The 21,029-nt window shown below is 41.2% G+C and overlaps 1 protein-coding gene across 12 annotated transcripts in view; it reads left to right on the top strand.

Moving 5' to 3' along the window:
* LOC147173391 (membrane-associated phosphatidylinositol transfer protein 2-like) overlaps positions 1–21,029 on the top strand; it is a 48,298-nt gene that overhangs the window by 22,526 nt on the left and 4,743 nt on the right. For 3 of the 12 annotated variants that reach the window (XM_086075074.1, XM_086075072.1, XM_086075073.1), the window contains exons 3-25: positions 564–778; positions 1,815–1,936; positions 3,051–3,284; positions 3,363–3,689; positions 4,487–4,582; positions 7,590–7,694; positions 7,778–7,839; positions 9,670–9,914; positions 9,995–10,184; positions 10,250–10,369; positions 10,446–10,663; positions 11,733–11,908; positions 12,006–12,176; positions 13,342–13,500; positions 14,701–14,865; positions 15,321–15,575; positions 15,818–15,966; positions 16,622–16,738; positions 17,857–17,973; positions 18,059–18,207; positions 19,883–20,032; positions 20,117–20,297; positions 20,423–20,551. In XM_086075074.1, the coding sequence (XP_085931200.1) occupies positions 564–778; positions 1,815–1,936; positions 3,051–3,284; positions 3,363–3,689; positions 4,487–4,582; positions 7,590–7,694; positions 7,778–7,839; positions 9,670–9,914; positions 9,995–10,184; positions 10,250–10,369; positions 10,446–10,663; positions 11,733–11,908; positions 12,006–12,176; positions 13,342–13,500; positions 14,701–14,865; positions 15,321–15,575; positions 15,818–15,966; positions 16,622–16,738; positions 17,857–17,973; positions 18,059–18,207; positions 19,883–20,032; positions 20,117–20,297; positions 20,423–20,551 (3,852 nt within the window). Of the gene's footprint in view, positions 1–563; positions 801–1,814; positions 1,937–3,050; positions 3,285–3,362; positions 3,690–4,486; positions 4,583–7,589; positions 7,695–7,777; positions 7,840–8,044; positions 8,117–9,669; positions 9,915–9,994; positions 10,185–10,249; positions 10,370–10,445; positions 10,664–11,732; positions 11,909–12,005; positions 12,177–13,341; positions 13,501–14,700; positions 14,866–15,320; positions 15,576–15,817; positions 15,967–16,621; positions 16,739–17,856; positions 17,974–18,058; positions 18,208–19,882; positions 20,033–20,116; positions 20,298–20,422; positions 20,552–21,029 lie in introns of those variants that run through there. The other 9 variants (XM_086075083.1, XM_086075075.1, XM_086075079.1 and 6 more) reach the window with 9 other exon arrangements.

Below are 21,029 nucleotides of genomic sequence, written 5' to 3'. Positions count from 1 at the left end.
TCAATTTAGGGAGGGGAAAACAGAGGTGAGGCCATGCGATGAATCAGCCCCCGTCTGCAGGAGGAGGAGAACACTGAGCGGCCGGCCTAGCAGACCTCGTTACCGATGACAGGTCATTCATTAGCCGCAGGCGCCGCTCTCTACAGCAACGCAGACGCGGCGCCGCTCGTACCACCCAGACGCAAAATGCACAGAGATCCAGTACGGAAAGTGCTCAGAGCTTATATAGGCCAGGCGATTTTTTTAAGGGCAAGCAAACCATATTTGGGGACAGAAGCTAGAGATCAAAATGGACTGACTGCATGTTTTCAAAGAGTTCCCTGCGCAGTATTAAGAAATGACATAAGATTATTTGGAGCCGATACCGTCGACAGCAAAACCTTTTTGGTGACAAAAGTATGAGCTTAAAAAAAAAAAAAAAGCACGTTTCTGCTTAATATTTTTGTATTTTCTTAACACTCTACTTTTCATTTGACATTAGTATAAAGTACTGGAAATCTCTTAGAAGGTTTTCTGAGTGCTAGGGTTCCATGTTTGATGATTTTTTTTTTTTGTCGTGGCAGAAAAAAAGCCGTGAGGAGAGCTGCGGCGAGGGCAGCGGCGTGGAGATCCTGAAAAACAAACCGTACACGGACGGACCGGGCGGGACGGGCCAGTACACCCACAAGGTTTACCACATTGGCATGCACATTCCCAGCTGGTTCCGCTCCATTCTGCCCAAAGCGGCGCTGAGGGTGGAAGAGGAGTCCTGGAACGCCTACCCTTACACGCGCACGCGGTGAGAGTTTCAGCAGCCACAAGTAATTGCTGGATTTACAACATATTCCCAAATCCAAACTTTCATGAAAGTAACCAATTTTTTAATTTATTGTACAAAGGATTGCTAGGTCAACACAAGACAGTTGTGTTTCGCTGAGCAAAAGTAATATTTAAAAATATTTTTAAAAAACTTTATATGTATATGACCAATTATCTCACTGTATATTTTAATAAGACAATTGTAACCTTATGAGAGTAGTCGATGATTAAAAAAAAAGAAGAAGCTATTAAGACGTAAATCGTATATTGTTGAGAATAAAGTTGTATATTTCAAAATGACGTCACATATTTTTGAGAAAAGATGTTTCAATCTTAGAGAAAAAAGTGATAATCTTACGAGAATTAGATGATATATTTTTAAGAAGAAAATGATAAACTTAAAAAAATGAAAGTCCAATATTTTCAAGAATTTTTATGTGAATATGATGAACCAAAAACAATAATAGTCTTCAAGATAAGATGTTCAAGAAGTAAATTGTAAAAGTTGTATATTTTCAAGAAAAAAAATAGTATCACAAGAAAAGTTTTATATTTTCAAATAAAAATAGCAAATATACCTAAAAAATTTTTTTTATTTTTTTTGAACAAAAAGTCCGTAGTGTACATGAATCAAGTTGTATATTCCCAAGAAAAAGTTGAATTATCTTCAAGAACATTATTAGGTACAAATATTTTTGAGATTTTTTTTTTTTTGAGAAACAAGCAAAATATGTTAAAGGAAAAAGTTGTAATCTTACAAGAATAAAGCTGTATATTTTTGAGAAAAGAGTTGTAATATTATGGGGGGGAAATGCATATTTCAGAGACAAAACTAATAAGAGTAGAACATATATTTGTTTTATGTGTGTGTTTAAGATACAGATTTTTGGCATTGAAATACTATTGCAATGTGTTAAAAAGTGTATTTCAATGTGATTACAGCATGTGGATGGTTGTTTTAAGACTTAAACGACAGTATAAATAACCAGAATCTGTTCCCTGTGTGGTCCTTTCAGATACACATGCCCCTTCGTGGAGAAGTTCTCCATCGATATCGAGACATACTACATGAGCGACACCGGCAATCAGCCAGACGTTTTCAACATGTCGGCCGCCGACAAGAGGCAGAGGAGCGTCGGTAAGGCCAGAAAGCAACAAACACTTCATGCTGCATTTTCTTCACTAATGCTGCATAGGGATGGGCAATATTGACTTCAAATCAAATCGCTTCCTGTTTTCCACATGACGTGCTGCTGAGGCCCACTTGTGGCTAATGGATGCTACTGCAATGCTTTTTTTTGTCCTCATATTGAAGCTCGGAGGAGTACTTGGAGTACCATTGGCAATAGAATTATGTTTGTTGTGCTTTGGAGTGATAGAAATAAATTTTATAATAACTATAAGCAACATAGCTTGTGTTTTTTTCCCCGTTTTTTTGCCCCCAAATAAATTGTAGTATTTTTAAATGTATATTTAAATATGTTGATTATTTTTAAGAGTTTAAAAAAAAAACATAGATTTTTTTGGGGGGGTGTATTTTAGATGAATATTACTGACTTGTTTTTATGTACCGTAATTTTAAAAGTCTTGAATTTGTTTTGTTTTAGTTGATAGGATCGCACAACACTTGTAAGTGCCATTTTTTACGCCTGTCGCTGATTGGCGTTAAAGTTAAAACGCTGCTTTTAATGCCTATTAGCGAAATTTTATTTTAATGAAAAGCTAATGGTCTCGGCCCCTGCAATTTGGTCAGTCAACAAATTTTATACGAAATTTAATTTTATTGTATGGTATTTAGAAAATGCACAGCCTTATGTTATTTACCAAAATGATATAATTTAAATAGTTTTAAATACTGGATTCTATTTTATATAATTGAATAATTTATTAGATTTTTGTTTTTTTTGGAGTATCAAAACGCTATTGATTTTTTTTCTTATTGGGGGGGTATTTTTTTCTAAATATAAATTTTAAGCATATTTGGGGAAAATGGGATATCCTATAAGTATTTTTAAGAATTTTGTTTTTCTTATGGTGTTTAAAACAGTTATATATATATTTTTTATTTCTGCACATTTACAAATGTATTGACGTTTTTTTTTTTATGTATTTTGCATGTTTTTATTTTTTTATAGGATTATTTCAAATGTTTTATTAATTGTATCTTATTTAGCTTTTTTTTTTTTATTATTTTAATTTCATTTCATTATTTCAAATTGTAACCCCTTTTTCTTTTTCTTTTTTAACGGCAGACCCCATCGACATAGTGACCGACCCCATCGCTCCCCACGAGTACAAAGCCGAGGAGGACCCGCGGCTGTACAAGTCGGACAAGACCCAGCGGGGCCCCTTGCTGGACGACTGGATCGAAGAGTACAACAACAACCCGGGCAGGATGCCCATCATGTGCGCCTACAAGCTGTGCAAGGTGGAATTCCGCTACTGGGGCATGCAGTCCAAGATTGAGAGATTCATCCATGATGTTGGTAGGTAATTTTTTCGAGTTATTCAATCGAAATGGCGTTCTCTAGTTACCATTATTTTGTCGTATTCCCTTCTTTTAGGACTAAGAAAAGTAATGGTGCGCGCCCACCGGCAGGCCTGGTGCTGGCAAGACGAGTGGTACGGTCTCACCATGGAGGACATCAGGCAGCTGGAGTTGGAGACCCAGCTGACCCTGGCCAGGAAAATGGCGCAGTTCTGCCAGGTGGAGGAGGCCACCGAGGCCAACGGGGACACGCCGCCTCCGGTCAAGGAGCAGGAGGCCAAGGAGGTGGCGGAGGCGGAGGTGACGGCCAGCGGCGCGGCTGCGAACACGCTGCAGCCCCGCGGCATGCTCACCAAGCAGTGGTCCACCTCCTCGCGCTCTTCTCGCTCCTCAAAACGAGGAGGTGAGAGAGTTGCTTCTTCCTGATAGTGTATGATTTTTAGCATAGCATTAGCATGAGTGGGTGGGGGGGCGATTTGATTTTTAAAATTCCGTTTTTCTAAAAATCCAGCATTTTCCAGGTCTTAAAAAGTATGGTGAGAATTAATGACATTTTTATGATTATATAATGTGGTGAATGTGAATGAACCACAAATGGGCGGGGCTTGGGTATATTACATAACTGTTTGCAACATGTTGGATTACAACTGGGCTATTTTTAGCAACCACAGCAGCAGCTCAACCCCCTCCACTGGCAGGTGTCGGAGGGGGGGCTGCCTGCCACCTGCGCCCAGACACACACACACACACACACACACACACACTCCCACACACACTGGTGGTTCCTCGCAGGCCTATTATTAGAAGCAGCATGACATCCCAGACCAGCTCCAGCTGTAACCTCCTTTCCGCCATGATGGACCAGACCTGACAATTTGCTCATTCTGACCAGCGAGCGGTCCAACTGCCAGGCAGCTGTGCGCATGAGCCTGTTGCATATTTATATAACACCATGTGTGTAGGAGTGGAAGCCGGTGGTGCAATATATCTTTGTGCTCGGTTGGCAGAGGGTGTTAAGAACAAATATCAGCGAAAGAATATCCGACGGCTGAACAATTTCAAATATGTTCCACATGTTTTTTATTATGTTTAAATGTTAAAGCATGTGTGAGAGGTAAAATTATTTATACATAAAAAAAAGTGGATTTCCATCTCAAATGTGAGTTTATTGTGACGTCCCATTATTTTGTCCCTTCGCAGTGAGCCCGTCCCGACACAGCATCTCCGAGTGGAGGATGCAGAGCATTGCGCGGGACTCGGACGACAGCTCGGACGAAGAGTTCTTCGACGCTTACGGTAAGGCGCTAAGACAGCTAAGGCGGGAAGAGGAAGGTTGGCGCTATTTGACCACCATCCAATACAAGATCGGAACAGATTTCTTGAATTGGAAAGTTAGACATGATACTCCAGGCCTGTAGGGGGCAGTAATAGGCATTACATTTGTGTTGGCTAAATTATTCTTTCTTTCTTTTTTCCTCATTCCTTCCCATTTCCTAGCCTTCCCTTGTTATTCTTTCTTCTTACCTTATTTCTTTCTTCCTTCCTATCAGATCTCCTTCTCTTCATTCTGCCCTTTCCTCCGTGCTTCCTTTGTCCTCATCCTTCCTTCCCACCGACCATCTTTTAGATTTTTTCCTTCCTTTCTTCCTAACGTCCTTCAATCTGTTCCCCCGACTATCTATCTTTCCTTCTTTATCTTCTATCATTCCTCCCTCAATTCATTCCTCCTCCTTTCTCTCCTTCCTTACTCTTTCCCTCCATCCCTTCTTTGCTTTCTTGGACCTACAAAGCATCATTCAATCAATCAATCAATCAATCAATCAATCAATCCATCCATCATCCTTCGATCCATCCTCGATTTCCTCCTTACACCCTCCATCCCTTCCTTAGATAAATAAGATAAAATAGTGTACGCCTGCTTTTGCTCCCCCTCGGTGTGACAAAGTTAACAATTGTGAACTTGATGTGATCGTTGGAAGTATTTCCGCAGGTCTTGTATCGGATCTCGTGGCGAAGCGCACGACCGTCTATACATAGACGTGTTTTCATCCAAGCCTTTTTCCAGGAAGCTGACTCTGCATGCATCTTTCTAACCACAGATCAGTTCTTAAGCTTCCCAGATACCCAGCATGCTTTGGGCTGCAGTTGAAATAAACCCCAACTCCCCCCCACCCCCATCCACCTCCTACGTCCTTCCACCCCGCCGGAGGACTTTGTCCCAGGACCCGGGCCAAGTGGCTGGCTGGAATGTCAAAAGTTTATAAATCACACTCACTGCCATGATACACCCCGGCAAGCAATAAATGCTTCCTTATTGTTTGTGTGCCGTGGTTTTAATGACATGCAGTCTTCACAATAAAACAAAAAGCCAACATCACAAGACACATTTTATTTGTCATTAGGGGTGTAACGCCAGCAATGAAATCACGCTCGGGTACGTGCTTTGGTTTTGAGGGGAGGCTTCAGCTCGCATTGGGTTGCAGGAAGAGAACAGATTCATCCATCCTTTTTTTTTTTTTTTTTTTTACAGTGCTCGTCCTTATTAATGCGACGGTTGTGCTGGAGCGATGCCCAGCTGATTTTGGCCAGCCAAGCTCAGAGCACATATAGACAAACAATCATTCACATTCCCACCTAAGAACAATCCAAAATCTTCAAATCGCCTCAAATGCAATGTTTTTGGAATGTGGTGAGGAAGCCCACGCAATGCGGGAAGAACACAAGCCAGCTTCACTCACAGGAAGTGCGTCACTGGAACAGATTCAATGACATGTAAAATAAGAATATAAGAAAACCATACAATTGTCAAATAATAACTTCAAATAACAAGTTTTGGAGGATCAGTCTTATCGTTTAGGGCAGACTTGCGACGAGAGTGGATGGCAGTTACACTCTGTTGCCTAATATATGTACAGTGCTCAAGGAACGCATGAAAAATATGAACATGAGTTCACGCACCGTGACACCCCGAGTTACCACACATACTGACATATCTACATATATGTATCTTTCTGTTACATTGAGACACAATAAGGAGGTGACCGTATCACCTTGACACAATAAAGGAATGTCGACAGTCGATGGCCTTAAGTGGGGTTAGTGTTTCATAAAGGCAATTTGCCGGTTACAAAGCCTTGTAAGCACTTTGCACATTATTGCTGTTGGGCGCTATATGACCAAATATGGTCAATTTCAGTTTTTTTCTCTCTCCATAAAGCGATACTATTACCATGTCATGTATTACTTTTATACATTATTAATCAATTTAAAGTATTGGAAAAAATCCTGATAACAAACTCTCTGGGACACATGAACTGTCTGAGGAATCAAAGTAATCAGTGACAGCTTAATAAATAGCAAATTATTTATTATTTTTTGTGAATAAAATTAGCAATTGAGCATAGGTTTTGTGGACTTTATTTTTATATATATATATTTTTTTTTTACTCATGGAAAGCAGTGATTTTAGAGAAGCGAGAATTCTACCCGACAGCAAAAAAAATATGATTTTGGAAATGAATGAACTACAGGTAGATTATTAATGAATCAATAGCAAAACAATAAAATTCAAATAAAATGTGAACTCGTGTATCCAGTTTATTTTCCTGTTTCCTGTGTTTGTCAATGGTAGTGGACAGAAGTCAAATAGACGATATGCAAAAAAAAACACGCCATTTTTTATACATTTCCATTGAAATAGAAATTTCCAGAAAATCTGCCTTTAAAAAAATGATAATAATGATCAATATTGAGGTGGTAAGAAATTATCCATACATTAATTCTTTACCGCTTATCTTCATTATTTTGTGACAAAATGAATCCGTTTTCGACACATTTTTGGCTTCATTTATGCATTGTTGTCTGGAAAGGCGGAATTTGCCATCTCGCTCTCGTGTTAGAGATTGCGCAACCAATAAGTAGGCCAATATGGTCAAATATCTATTTAATATTATTTTTAGCTATCGTAACATTATGCGAATGAAATGTACTTGACAAACGCTTCACAAAATGGATGGATGGAAGTGACAACTTATTTGATTACAGAAGAAATACTTACTCTTGGTCTTCTTGCTCGACAGTTTTAGCCCTGCAGCTTTTTCAAAATACTGCCACTCCGTTACTGTGGCGTAATAGTGCCATTGCAGTTCAAAATGCCCCCCCAACTGAATGTATGTGATCATTTTCATGATGTCAAAGGATGGCTGGAAATCAGGTCAAAATCTGACTAATAATCAAATGCCGGGTGGTCGATCCATTCTCGTCTTACTAAATGATGTTTATCTTTTGTATGTGTGTGTCGCAGAGGATTTCTCGGATGGCGAGGAGGTCCTACCCAAGCAAATCACCAAGTGGAATTCCAACGACCTCATGGACAAGATCGAGGCTTCCGACATGGAAGAAACCTCCGGTACGCCCAAGAAAATGTTGACGCGGTGAGACGGTCCGTGGGGACGACCTGGCCGTGACCGCTTTGTTTGCCCGTGTTTGCAGGCGAGCTCTTCAAGGACATGGCGGACTACGACAGAGCGACCGACGGGGAAAAACTCGACGAGGTACGCGTCCACAAACGCACCCCTGGATGGAATCCTCCGTTTTCCACAGGAAGATTCGCACGCGCTTCCAGTTGCAGCCCAATTGAATTGTCGTATTAGTGAGGACAAAAACGCATAACTGTTAAATGGACCTTATCAAGAATATGGACTTAACGGGCTTTCCATCCGGTCTAGCCCTGAGACTCTTGTGTCCTCTTGTGTTCAGATGCGAGCCTCCGTTAGGGTCCCAGCCAATAGCGCTCCCATTCCCAGCATCACAGTAACACGGCACCAGTGCGTAAGTAGCTTGCGCCCAGTTCCCTGTCAGCCCACCCCTGTAATTTCCCACAGACAGTCCTGAGTGTCCCCGCCCCCTTCCGAAGCCAATCCGTGATACCCACCCACCCCCCCAGATAGCCTGATCGCGCTCCCTGTTCAGCTGCTGTATCATTTTTGGCTACTGTTTTTTTTTTTTTTTTTTTTTTGCTACACTTTGTGTTATGTTATCTTAACAGCCGCTCGTCTTATTTTGGTTGCCGCCAATAGACGGCTTAAGACAGAATAAGGTAAGACTATTGGCGGCACACCAGCGAAGTGACAGCATGATACAAATCCTATCGGGTGTATTTTTACCCCCCAATATTGCAAACATAAAGATGTCCTGAATTTGTGAAACGTGGATGAATTTTCATGATGAAATTCATTGCGGTGTGCTGTGTATGAAGAGGCCTTATTAAGCCACCTGAGAACCGTTTTAGATTGTGGTGAAAAGCATATATTTCAAATTAATATAGTTAAAAGACAAAATCCATGACCCAGACATAATTTTGACATGCTTTAATGAAGACTGTTTCGATTTCAGTGAGCTCTTAAAGTTTTGGACCACTTAACAACATGAGACAGTAATAATCTTAGAGTGCAAATTGTGTTTAGCTGTCTCATGTCCCTAAACTTGGCCTGCTCACTGAAATGGAAGCGATCCACATTAAAGCATGCCATGATGACAGATGGATTCTTCATGTTTTGTTTGTTCTAGTTTTTTATTAGTAATTTAAAAAAAACAAGGAGAGACCATCCAGAATATTGACATGCTTTAATTGCACACATTTTTTTATTTCAGTGAGCTCTTGAAGTTTTGACCATTTAACAACATGAAACAGTAAAAAAAAAAAAAAACCTTTTTATTATTACATTTAGCTGTCATGTGTAGCCAAGTTGTAAAAGATGAAGAGGTTGCATTAAAGAAAGCACTTCATGATAATGTATGATCTCTTCTCGTCTTTCATGAAAAATCAAAAAGCAACTGTCAAAAACAAAACGGGAAGAGATCCAGCTGGCATCATGGCATGCTTTAATGCAGACTGTTTTGTTCTCTCGCTGTTTGACCATTTGGAATGTAGAAGCTCAGTGAACTGACTCAAATTTGGGTATAGAGAAATGCGGAAAAAAAACTTTGAAATTCCTTCAATCTTTTTAAGAATGGTCAAAAGTCCAGAGAGTACAAAATTGGAAAGAGTTTGGATTAAAGCACTTAAAAAAATGTTGAGGGCTCACTGAAATCGAAAAGTTTCTGATGCCGAATGGACATTTTTTTAATGACAAATTGAAAACAAGACCGACTGCCACAAGTATATAAAAAACAAAACAATAAGAAACCATCTGGCATCATGGCATGCTTTAATGTAAATTCTTTCACACTCATGCTCAAATTTTTGGCTATAAAAAAATCATTTGAAATTCCCCTAATTCTTGTTCAGAAGAGAGCGATAGCACAGAAAGTGTCTCCAAAAAGTCGTCATTAAAGCACTCTGCGTTCTCCAGTTGTACCTTACGGTTGTCTCCACTCGACAGGAGAGCTCGTCCCAACAGTGCCTGCAGTCCTCCAAGATCCACGTGCTCGTCCTGGTCCTGCACGGCGGCAACATCCTGGACACGGGCGGTGGCGAGCAGAGCGGCAAGCAGGCCGATGTCAACACCATCGGCGCCGCGTTCGATTCCGTCATGCGCGTCCACTACCCGTCGGCGTTGGGCCGCCTCGCCGTCCGCCTCGTCCCGTGTCCCGCCATCTGTGCCGAGGCCTTCTCCCTGGTGTCTAAGTAAGTTACACGCGTACGCCATTTTGTACGTTTTTTGTTGTCTTCCACACTACTGACCTTACGTTCGTCTTGTGCGGCAGCCTGAGCCCGTACGGCTACGACGAAAGTTGTCTGTCCAGCAGCCAAGATCACATCCCGCTGGCAGCTCTCCCCCTGCTGGCCACCTCTGCGCCTCAGTACCAGGAAGCCGTTTCCACCGTCATCGCCAGAGCCAATCAGGTCTACGGCGATTTCATCAAGTCTCTGGACGGGGCCGCCTTCTCCGGACAGGTTGGTTTGGGATTATCGGTGCAGAATTACTGTACTCTTTTGATGCCTATTTCATGTTTTTTCAGGTCTGCCTTATTGGAGACTGTGTGGGAGGAATCCTCGGGTTCGACGCCCTGTGCAGCAGCAACCAGACTGTCACCGAAAGCCAGAATAGCAGCCGGAGGGGCAGTCTTGTCAGTGTACAGGTGATCAATACGACACCTCGCAAACTTGTCAATATCCACTCACTGAAAAAAAAAAATGCCCCCCCCTCCCTGGTAGGACCAGGACCTCCTGTCGCCGGGGACCATTATGAACTGCGGGCAGGGGTCGGCTTCGCCCACCCTGGAGGGCAGCCGCCACCTGAGCCGCAGCAACATCGACATTCCGCGAACCATCTCGGGCGATGACGCCAAGAAGCAGCAGCTGCAGCGCAAGAGGAGCGACTCGTCCACCTACGAGCTGGACACCATCAAGCAGCATCAGGCGTTCCTGTCCAGGTAGCGCCAGACGAGAAACTCGTTTCACACACCCTACCGCGCGCTTTGCCTCAAAATCAGGGGCCCAGCAACCTTCCCTGTCAAAAGAGCCATTTTAAGCAAAACGAAGAACCAAAAATCTGTCTGGAGCCGCAAAACATTTGAACATTGTGATGAAGGAAACCATGTTTTAGTGTTTGTCTCATGCAGTGAGGGCCCAAAAGCTCATTTTAGCTGCACCAGTGCACATAACAAGCAACATGACAGCAGCATCCAATACGTAGAGATTCATTTTCTTCTACCTTTCGTCTTGTTTTTGATGTTGTAATTTTTCATACTTAATTTTTCATACATTTCTAGACTTTTTTTTGCCTTTTAGTCCAACTTCTGACATCCTTGGCAATTTTATGGACATATTATGGTAATTTTCTGCCTCTCTTCTTCTTTTTTGGACATTATTGGGAATTTTTTTCTGTCTTTTTTGCTATCAATTTTCTGACATTTTGGGCAATTTTGTGGACATTTTATGATCATTTTGGGGATTTCTACTTTTGTTTTTGGACATTTTATGGTTACTTTTTAAACATTTTGTTTTCTACTTATTTTATTCAATTCTGTGACCATTTTTGGCAATATCACAGCCATTTTATGGTAATTTTCTGCTTTTCTTCTTGGTTAATTTATTACACTTTTTTAGGTATTTTGCAAAATCCTTTTTCATCTACCTTTTGTCTCTTTTTCTTACAACTTAAAAATTTAGACTCTGGTGTTTATTTTAATATATTTAATTATTCATTTTTATTTAATTATTATTTAATTTAAAGAATATTTTACCTAAAGAATAAAAAAAAAATATATATATATATATCGGCGTTGCTATGTGAAAAATACGAATGCCCATTTTTGTCAATTTTTACATTTTTATTTTGGGGGGGATGAAACTGAATGCAGACATTCCAAAAACGTAAAAATCTAAAAATTGAAAAACAAAAAGGACACAAGTGTTTTTCACATAGCAGCAACGATATGTAAATAATAAAAAAAAATAATCTTGGCCCCGCCTCGTGTTAACCTTGCAATGCCCTTGCAGTTTGCACTCCAGCATCCTGCGGGGCGACGGGACCTCGCGCAGGTCGAGCAGCAGCACCATGTTAGACGGGGGCGCGCTTGGCAAGCTCGACTTTGAAGTGTCCGACTTTTTCCTCTTCGGCTCGCCGCTGGGTCTGGTGTTGGCCCTGAGGAAGACGGTCATCCCCACGCTGGACGGTAATCCATCGTGCTTTGTCACACACACGGGGGTTTGGAAGAAAACACCATGTCAAAAACAGCCACTGCTCCCCCCCCCCTCCCCCAACCCCCCCAGTGGCCCAGCTCCGGCCGGCTTGTCAGCAGGTATACAACTTGTTCCATCCGGCCGATCCTTCCGCCTCGCGCCTGGAGCCTCTTCTGGAGAGGAAGTTCCACCTGTTGCCTCCCTTCAACGTGCCCCGCTACCAACGCTTCCCGCTAGGGGACGGAAATTCGACACTGCTGGGTGAGCCCCCACTGTCGCGTGCCCACCATGCGCATACACACACACACGAATATAAGACATTGTCACATGTGGATGTCGTCCTGTTTTTCCATCAGTGTCACATAACGATAAGTCTTCGTCTCCAAAGAAAAATGTAGCATTTTTCTTCTGTTTGTGCTTGTTGGGAAGCCAAATGTGGTCACAGTCCTGCAAGGGGTTCGTGTTTGGACATGCGCACATTGAGCTCCTCCACATATTGACTCGGTTCACAAGCATATTACTTTCCCCTTCATTTGACCATGAGCGGGGATTTTAAACATAGAAAGGCTAAAACATCCCTTATGAAAATTTAACTGCATTAAAAAAAACTAGCCACCAGAGGGTGCTAGAACTGCACAAATGAAAATCAACCTGACTCTTTTCACAGATGTGCTACTTTTAACTCATTTACTCCCAAAAACGTATATATACGTTTTAATTTAAATGTTTTAAGTGTCCCAAGGACATATTTATAAGTTTTTTGTTTAGTTTTTTATGCTAGAGCATACAGAAGGCTTTGATGCAGCATCTCAACTGCACAGAACGGTTGAAGCAATCGTAGTTATTGCAAAAAACGGCCAGCTGGTGGCAGCAGAGTATAAGAAACTAGGGCCATGTTGAAAACATGCTGATTTACCCACAGTTCTAAACAGATTTGTAAATAATGATGAAACTTAGCTATATTCTAATGCTAATTGCTGCAAAAACGCAAACAGATAGAAATTTCCTGATGAAAGAAGAGACTCTAATCTTTCTTTTGGTAGGTTCCATGTTTTTATAGCAATAGAGCACAACATTCTGTGGGCCTTGCGAAATCAGTCCAAATCCAGCAAAAACAGCCAGGAGCGAAGGGGGTTGCTTCAGTGAAAATGGCTCGCTAACCAATTAACCACCCTTGAAGTACATGCAAACGACCCTTTTGTACCTTCGTGAACCATTTTTACCTCGGCGTCCTCCCGACTCATGTAGCGTTCCAATGACTGTAGTTGAGTCCAAACGATTCCAAAAAGAAAACGTGTCCTCCGCTCAGGGCTTGACTTTTCTTTTGTCTCTTGTTCTTGCTTCATATGTTTTTGTGTCTTCCTTGTCCCCTCTTCCTTCCTCTTCTCTCCACCCCCTTTTCCTTCCCTCCACCTGGCCTCTGTAGTGGAGACAGTCCAGAGCAACGCCCCGCTGCTACTTGACAGCGGGCCGCCCGTGTCCCTTCGCTGTCAGGAGACCATCAGCGAGACGTGCATCCCCGTGCCCATGCTAAACTGGCAGGAGGGCGGCGCCGTCAAGGCCGCCGCGCCCGCCACACCCGAGTGTGTGTAGCCTCTCCTGTCACGTCACCTTCTTCCTCACCTTGCGCATCCTCCCCCCCCTCACCCTGGCTCGTCTTCCGCTTTCGTCTGTCCGTGTTGTCTGTCGCCGTTGCCGGCCGCTGCAAAGTCGGAGAATAGACTTTGAGAAGGAAATTGAAAGCATACAAATACTTTTTTTTTGGGTGCGTTTTTGTTTTTGCAAAGCCCCAAAAAATATTTTAAAAATTGCAGATGATCCTTTGATATGCATTTTCTATGACAATTGGGCGTAGCCCCCCCCCCCCCCAATCTAAATATTGACCAAAAAAAGCAGGAAATATGTGAAGTATGCGTGGGTCTACTGTTGTCGTGCAAACATAATTTCCCTTCCCCCAAAATTTTAGGCCCCCCCCCTCGAAAAGTCAACATTAGCAGTTGAACCGAATTAGCCTAAAAAGCACCAATTTGTTGAACATTGAAATGCGTAACATCTCTCCTGCCATGTTTTGTGCTTCCCAGCACATTTGCTTGTTGTGTCGTGCATCACGTGTTTTGTGGACATACTTTTGACGATGCTTCAGAGTCCAACAGAAGTTGTTCTTAACTCATTTGCTCCCCAAAACATATAAAAACTTTCTATTTTAAATATTGTCCTGAAAACATATCTATACGTTTTGAATCCTTTTTTTTTTTGTAGAGCATACAGAAGGCTTTGATGCAGCCTCTTAACTACAGAGAACAGTTGAAGAAATGGTAGTTATTACACAAATGGCCAGCAAGTGGCAGCAGAGTATAAGAGCTCAACCAGGGCCATGTTGAAAACAAGCTCATTGACCCACAGTTCTAAACAGATTTGTGAATAATGATGAAACTTAGCTATATTCTAATGCTAATTGCTACAAAATGGAAACAGATAGAAATATACTTTTTTTTTTCCTGATGAAAGAAGAGACTCTAATCTTTCTTTTGGTAGGTTCCATGTTTTTATAGTAATAGAACAAAATATTCTGTGGGCCTTGCGAAATCAGTCAAAATCCAGCAAAACAGCCAGGAGCGAAGGGGGTTGCTTCATTGAAAATGTCTGGGAGTGAATGAGTTAAACCAATCACAGTTTGACCTCTGAAACCATCACATGACCCCCCCCCCCCCCCCCCCTACCCTGACCTCGGACCCCTTCCCCTTTGTCTCTTGTCTAATGGGATCTCCCTTGTTTGGCTCAATAGCGGATGTTGTTCAGTCTTATGGTGGTGTCTTCATGGACAGTTCGTACCCCTCATCCCCCGTCACGGGCCCCTTCTCGCGGGGCCAGCGGCGCGCCAGTGAGGTCAGCATTGCCAGCCAGGTGTCAGGAATGGCAGACAGTTACACTGCCGGCAACATAGCCAACAGTAAGTGTTCGCCACCATTGCCCCCCCCCCACCACCACACACCCCCCCACACTTTTTATTGTACATTTTGAGAAAACACACTATTTGCTTAGGCAGGTAGACATGAAGACCCTCGCCCCCTCCTGGCCCTGTTAGAGATCCACTCAAGAGCGCCCCCTGTCTTTCTGTCTGTGTCACTGTCTTGAGTGTTAAATGCAACTTGCATTTTCTCCCAGTGCTGCAACGCATCCTGGCGGCCAACCAACGTCCTGTTGTCTTTTATGTGTGATTGTCCCACCCACTTGCACACACGCACGCACACACACACACACACACACACACACACACACACACACACACACACACACACACACACACACACACACACACACACACACACAAACAAGAATCATATTGACAGACGGATGCGCTGCAGTACCAATGTTTTGCTTTTCACATGCTTCTTTTCTTTTTAGCCCAAAAAGACGCGTTTAGTCAGACCAAAAGTTCTGGCCTTTTGTCTGAGCTGGCCCTGTCATCCCGAAACAAATTCTTCCTGAAAAGCCCGCCCAAATCCCGCAAGAAAGTCAAAGAAGCCGCCGACGAGAAGGACGGCGGCACCGCGTTGTGCGACAATCAAAGTCTCGGGTCCGAGTGCTGCCTGTCTCCCGGTCTGCAAAGCGCTATATGCGATCTGGTCTCACTGGACTCCCAGGCGGAGGTGGACCAAGGTACTGCACCCGGACCCTCCAGGCCAAGGAAGCTTCTTACTGCCCTTCTTCTCAATCAAATAACCTTCCTCTTGTCTCTGATGGTTTTTCGGTGTCTTAATTTTTTTTTTTTTTAATCTCCACAAAACTCTTCTGTAGATCAACACCTGCTGCTGGGGTTGGTGCTGACGTCTGGGCTCTGGTTTTTGTCAAATGAAAATGTGATCTTTGAGCGCCGGCAACTCATGATGTTCCTTCCTCAGTTGCAGCTCGCTGGTGGGGCACCAAACGCATGGACTTTGCCCTCTACTGCCCCGACGCGCTGACCGCCTTCCCCACTGTGGCGTTGCCTCATCTTTTCCACGCGTCCTACTGGGAGTCCACCGACGTGGTGTCCTTCCTCCTCAGACAGGTTAGACCTCAAAAGCATCGTCGGCGTTTTGATGTCGGCGTGCGCCAGCGGACCAATTATTTGTTGACATTTGACCAGAGGTGTCAGTCTCAAATCATTAACTCATTCACCCCCAGCCATTTTCACTGAAGCAACCCCCTTTGCTCCCAGCTGTTTTACTGGATTTTCACTGGTTTTGCAGGGCCCACAGAATATTGTATTCTATTGCTATAAAAACATGGAACCTACCAAAACAAAGATTAGAGTCTCTTATTTCATTAGGAAAAAAAAGTATATTTTAAATCTGTTTCTGTTTTGCAGCAATTAGAATATAAGTTTCATCATTATTCACAAATCTGTTTAAAACAGCTTGTTTTCAACATGGCCCTGGTTGATCTTTGACAGTCTGCTGCCACCTGCTGGCCGTTTTTGTAATTACTACCATTGCTTCAAGCGTTCTCTTCAGTTCAGAGGCTGCGTCAAAAGCCTTCTGTATGCTCTAGCATTAAAAATTATATATATTAATACGTCTTTGGGACACTTAAAACATTTAAAATCGAACGTATTTATATGTTTTTGGGAGCAACTGAATTAAATACCCCATTCAGATATGGTAACTTGTCACCTTGCACAATGCGACTCAATCCAATGGCGATGACGCAAACGTGTCTCGCAGGTTATGAGGCACGACAACTCCGGCATCCTGGAACTGGCCGGGAAAGAAGTGTCCGAGTTCAAGCCGTCCAAACCTCGCGAGAAGTGGTTGCGCAAGAGGACTCACGTGAAGATCAGGGTATGGTTTGGTGGTCTCGTCTCCATTTCACTTATTTCAAACGCAGCAGGAAATGCCCATGTGACTAACACGCATCGCTTATCCGAAATGAGGCCGCGACTCCATTTTGGGTCCTGAACAACCAGTTGAGAATCGCTGCCCTCGAAAAATGTAACATTTGGTTTAATTCATTCAAAATCGTCATTTGTGAAATCCTTTCAAAATAAGAACAGTGGAAGAGTTGCATTTCAAATTCAAAAATTGTATTGAATTTAAAGAAAAAATGTAAAGAATCTATTTAATTTAAAATAATAATGTAATCATTTTATAAAAATTTAAAATACAGCAACTTATTATTTAATAAAATAGACAATTTTAACAATTGTTTGTATTTATTTGATACATATTTAAATAAAATATATAAATAATAATAATAAATAATTTAGTGATTCATTAGAGAGCAAATCATTTTTAATTCAGTTGAAAATGTGCAATTTGTGAATTTCTATTTAAAATTGCAAAAAATTTAGATGAATCAATAATCCATAAAAATGACACCTACACATGTAGTCTGTCCAACCGTATAGATTAGATTAATTAATCAATTAATTTAAAATCCAGCAATTTAAGTATTTGATCTAAAATCGAGAAATTTCTGGTTTTCATTTAAAACAAAACAAAATTATTTCTTTCAGACGTTTTTTTAAATTAACTTTTCAAAACAACAATAACAAATATGGTACATAGTCATGTGTAATTAAGAGTTATTTTTTATTTATTTTTACAAACACACCCAAAAAACAAAAACAATCCCCAAATGGCAAACACACACACACACACAAGCGAGGGGAAAAAACTAACAAAAAACATATGTATGTATAATAACATATACAGTATGTACCTGAATATAAAATGTATGCATAAATATGCAAGCAGAGGTAGAATATCACAAAACAACATAGTCCAAAAATAACCTATAGCCATAGAATATAACATCCAAACATATCAAAAGGAAAAAAATAATAAAATAAAACCAATCAAATCAATAAATAAACATGGGAAAATGTTCCAAACAGAATTTTTTTTTAAGAATTGTATCAAGTTGAAAATGGTCCAATTCACATAACATACTTTGACAGAACGTGACGGCCAACCACCGCGTCAACGATGCCGTCTTCACCGAGGACAGCCAGCAGGTGGTGACCGGTCGCTTCATGTACGGCCCGCTGGACATGGTCACTCTGGCCGGCGAGAAGGTCGGCGCTCCCGTCCGTCTCGGCCGTGACGCGTGCGAGCGTGCGTGCGTGCGAGCGTGTGTGTTAAATGTGTGCGGTGCCGCAGGTGGACCTGCACATCATGACTCAGCCTCCGTCGGGAGAGTGGATCTACTTCAACACGGAGGTGACCAACAGTAGCGGCCGCGTGTCCTTTGTCATTCCTGATGACAAACGTCTGGGCATCGGCGTCTATCCTGTCAAAATGGTCGTCAGGTATGTTGCTCACTTATGGACGGAGCCTCGAAAGTGACATGGGAGGGGGAAAAAAAAAAAGTCAAATGTTTCTCATTAGGATAAGAAACGTTCTCGTCCTAATGAGAAACTTTTTGTTTGATTTGTGTCACTTTAAGAGCACCGTATCTAATCACATTACAGTACTTAAAAAAGAAAACAAAAAAGAAAACAAAAAAAACATATTTATCGTAAAAAAATTTTTTAGGTATTATATAATTACATATTTTTCTCCCAAAAATTTTACATTTTCCAGAATATACAGTTTTGGTTGTCTGTAAAAAAACAAAAAAACTAACAAAAAAACCCTCTATTTTCAAGGTAAGGCTTTTTTAAAATTATATTTTATGTTATTGAGGAAAATTTCCAGTATTTTCCAATATTGAGAAAATTATGGAATCTTACAAGCAAAAAGTAGCATATTTAAAGCTGCACACAATATATATCTTCAAGATCTTTCTTACATTTTTTTAAGAAAAAAATCCAATATTTTAGAGGTGGGAAAAACCGAGTCATTTCAAGATAAAAGTCAAATGTCTATTTTTTTCGGAAAAATAATCTTCCAAGAAAAAAGTTGTACATTTTCACAAAAAAATTGTTCATTCCAGAAAAATATACGATACATTTTCCAGAAAAAGTTGCATATTTTCGTTAAGTCTCATGTTAATAACAAAGGAAAGCATTTTTACCCCCCAAAAAACTTTTTTTCCCGGGGATTAAAATTTTTTTTTTTCTGTTTTTGTAAAAACGTTCTCGTTAGAACGGAAGAGTTTTCTCGTCCTATTAAGAAACATTTTGTTTTTGTTTTTTTGCCTGTTTCACTTTAGGAGCTCCGTTTCTATAAACATTACAGTACTTTAATAAAAAACAAACAAATAAATTTATCATACAAGAAAAATGTTGCATATTTTAAGATGTCATATTATAGATCCAATATTTTACATTTTCCAGAATATAAAATGTTGGTTGTCTGTAAAAAAAAAAAAAAAAACAGTCAATATTTTCAAGATAAAAGACTTTTTCTTTTTTTTAAATTACATTTTATGTTATTGAGGAAAATGTCCAGGATTGAGAAAATTATGGAATCTTACAAACAAAAAAGTTGCATATTTACATAACAAGCAAGACAAAATATATATCTTCAAGATCTCTTTCTTAGGGGGGAAAAAAAATCATGTTTTTTAGAGGTGGGAAAAAACAAGTAATTTCAAGATAAAAGTCAAATATTTTACGAAAAATAATCTTGCAAGAAAAAAGTTGTACTTTTTCACAAAAAAGTCGTACATTCTGGAAAATTATACAATACATTTTCCAAAAAAAGTTGTACATTTTCATTAAGTTTCATGTTGACAGAGAAAAGCAATTTTATACCCCAAAAAATTGTTAAATGTGCTTTCCAGGGAAATAAAAATATCAATACATTTTCTATTTTTGTGAAAAGTTGTAGTAATAACAACATTTTTGAGAAAAACAGAATATTCTTGAGAATTTTTTTTTTCTTTTTGGATTTTCAAGTAAAAAAAAAGTAGAACGGGTTGATTTTGTGGAAAAATGTAAATTTTCAAGAAAGTGAATCTCTGTCAATACTTCTCCGATCGAACAGAGCACGTTATAATCGGTCGCTGCATCTTCCGTCTGATCAAGTTGTCGTTTCTAGGGGCGACCACACGTTTGCCGACAGCTACTTGACGGTGATCCCTCGCGCCACCGAGTTTGTGGTGTTCAGCATCGACGGCTCCTTCGCCGCCAGCGTGTCCATCATGGGCAGCGACCCCAAAGTGCGGGCGGGGGCCGTGGACGTCGTCAGGTAAAATCAGGGCAACTTTTTGCCGTCCTCGCCCACGTGTGAATATCAACCTGATGTTTTTTTTTTTTTTTTGCATGCGGGCAGGCACTGGCAGGATTTGGGCTACCTGATCATCTACGTGACGGGCCGACCGGACATGCAGAAGCAGAGAGTGGTCGCCTGGTTGTCGCAGCACAACTTCCCGCACGGCATCGTGTCCTTCTGCGACGGCCTGGTGCACGATCCGCTCAGGCACAAGGCCAACTTCCTCAAGGCCTTGACGGAGGTCAGAACGGGCGAGGGGGTCTTTGATGTTGGCTTTGTTGTGTACAGGCACCACATGGACAAAAGTCAAACTAATGTGACGCAACTGTTTATAGATCTTGTGTGCTCTTCTTCTTCTTCCGTCAGGCTAACATGAAGATATTTGCCGGCTACGGGTCCAGCAAAGACATCTCCGTGTACTCCTCCATCAACCTGCATCCATCACAGATCTTCATTGTTGGTCGGCCCTCCAAGAAGATGCAGCACCAGTGTCAGGTACGCGCTTTAGTATGGACAAGCTCTTCTACTGTAGATCATTTCGATTTCTATTCTGCATTGATTGTTAAATTTGAGTTTTTAAAACATTTAAATATTACAAACTTTTTAACTCTTTTACCGCCAAAAACGTTTAATGACGTATACTAAAATCCAAATGAATGCCGCCAAAAACGTAAATTGACGTTTACTACGTTTTTTTTTCTCAATGGGCAGTGGAAGTTGTTGCACAGCGCTGCCTACTCAATACACTTGTGAAATCACAAACACCCACTAACTAGGCCAGCAGATGGCAGCGTTGCCTCTTTTCAATGGGCTCCCAGTAGTATGGAATTACACCGAAATAGAATGTTTTCAAGTGAATGATCAAAGCCTTCGTCAACATTAAATCTAATTCACAGAGCGTCACTAAACAAAAAATATTAGTGTCAAAATCACTGTTGTGCAGAAATTTTTTCTTTCTCCTTATGTTTTCAAT

The sequence above is a fragment of the Leptonotus elevatus genome, chromosome 5 (genome assembly GCF_054856555.1).
Source record: "Leptonotus elevatus isolate MCC_2025b chromosome 5, RoL_Lele_1.0, whole genome shotgun sequence".
In the NCBI taxonomy this organism is placed as follows: domain Eukaryota; kingdom Metazoa; phylum Chordata; class Actinopteri; order Syngnathiformes; family Syngnathidae; genus Leptonotus; species Leptonotus elevatus.
This window is presented reverse-complemented; position numbering and strand designations above follow the sequence as displayed.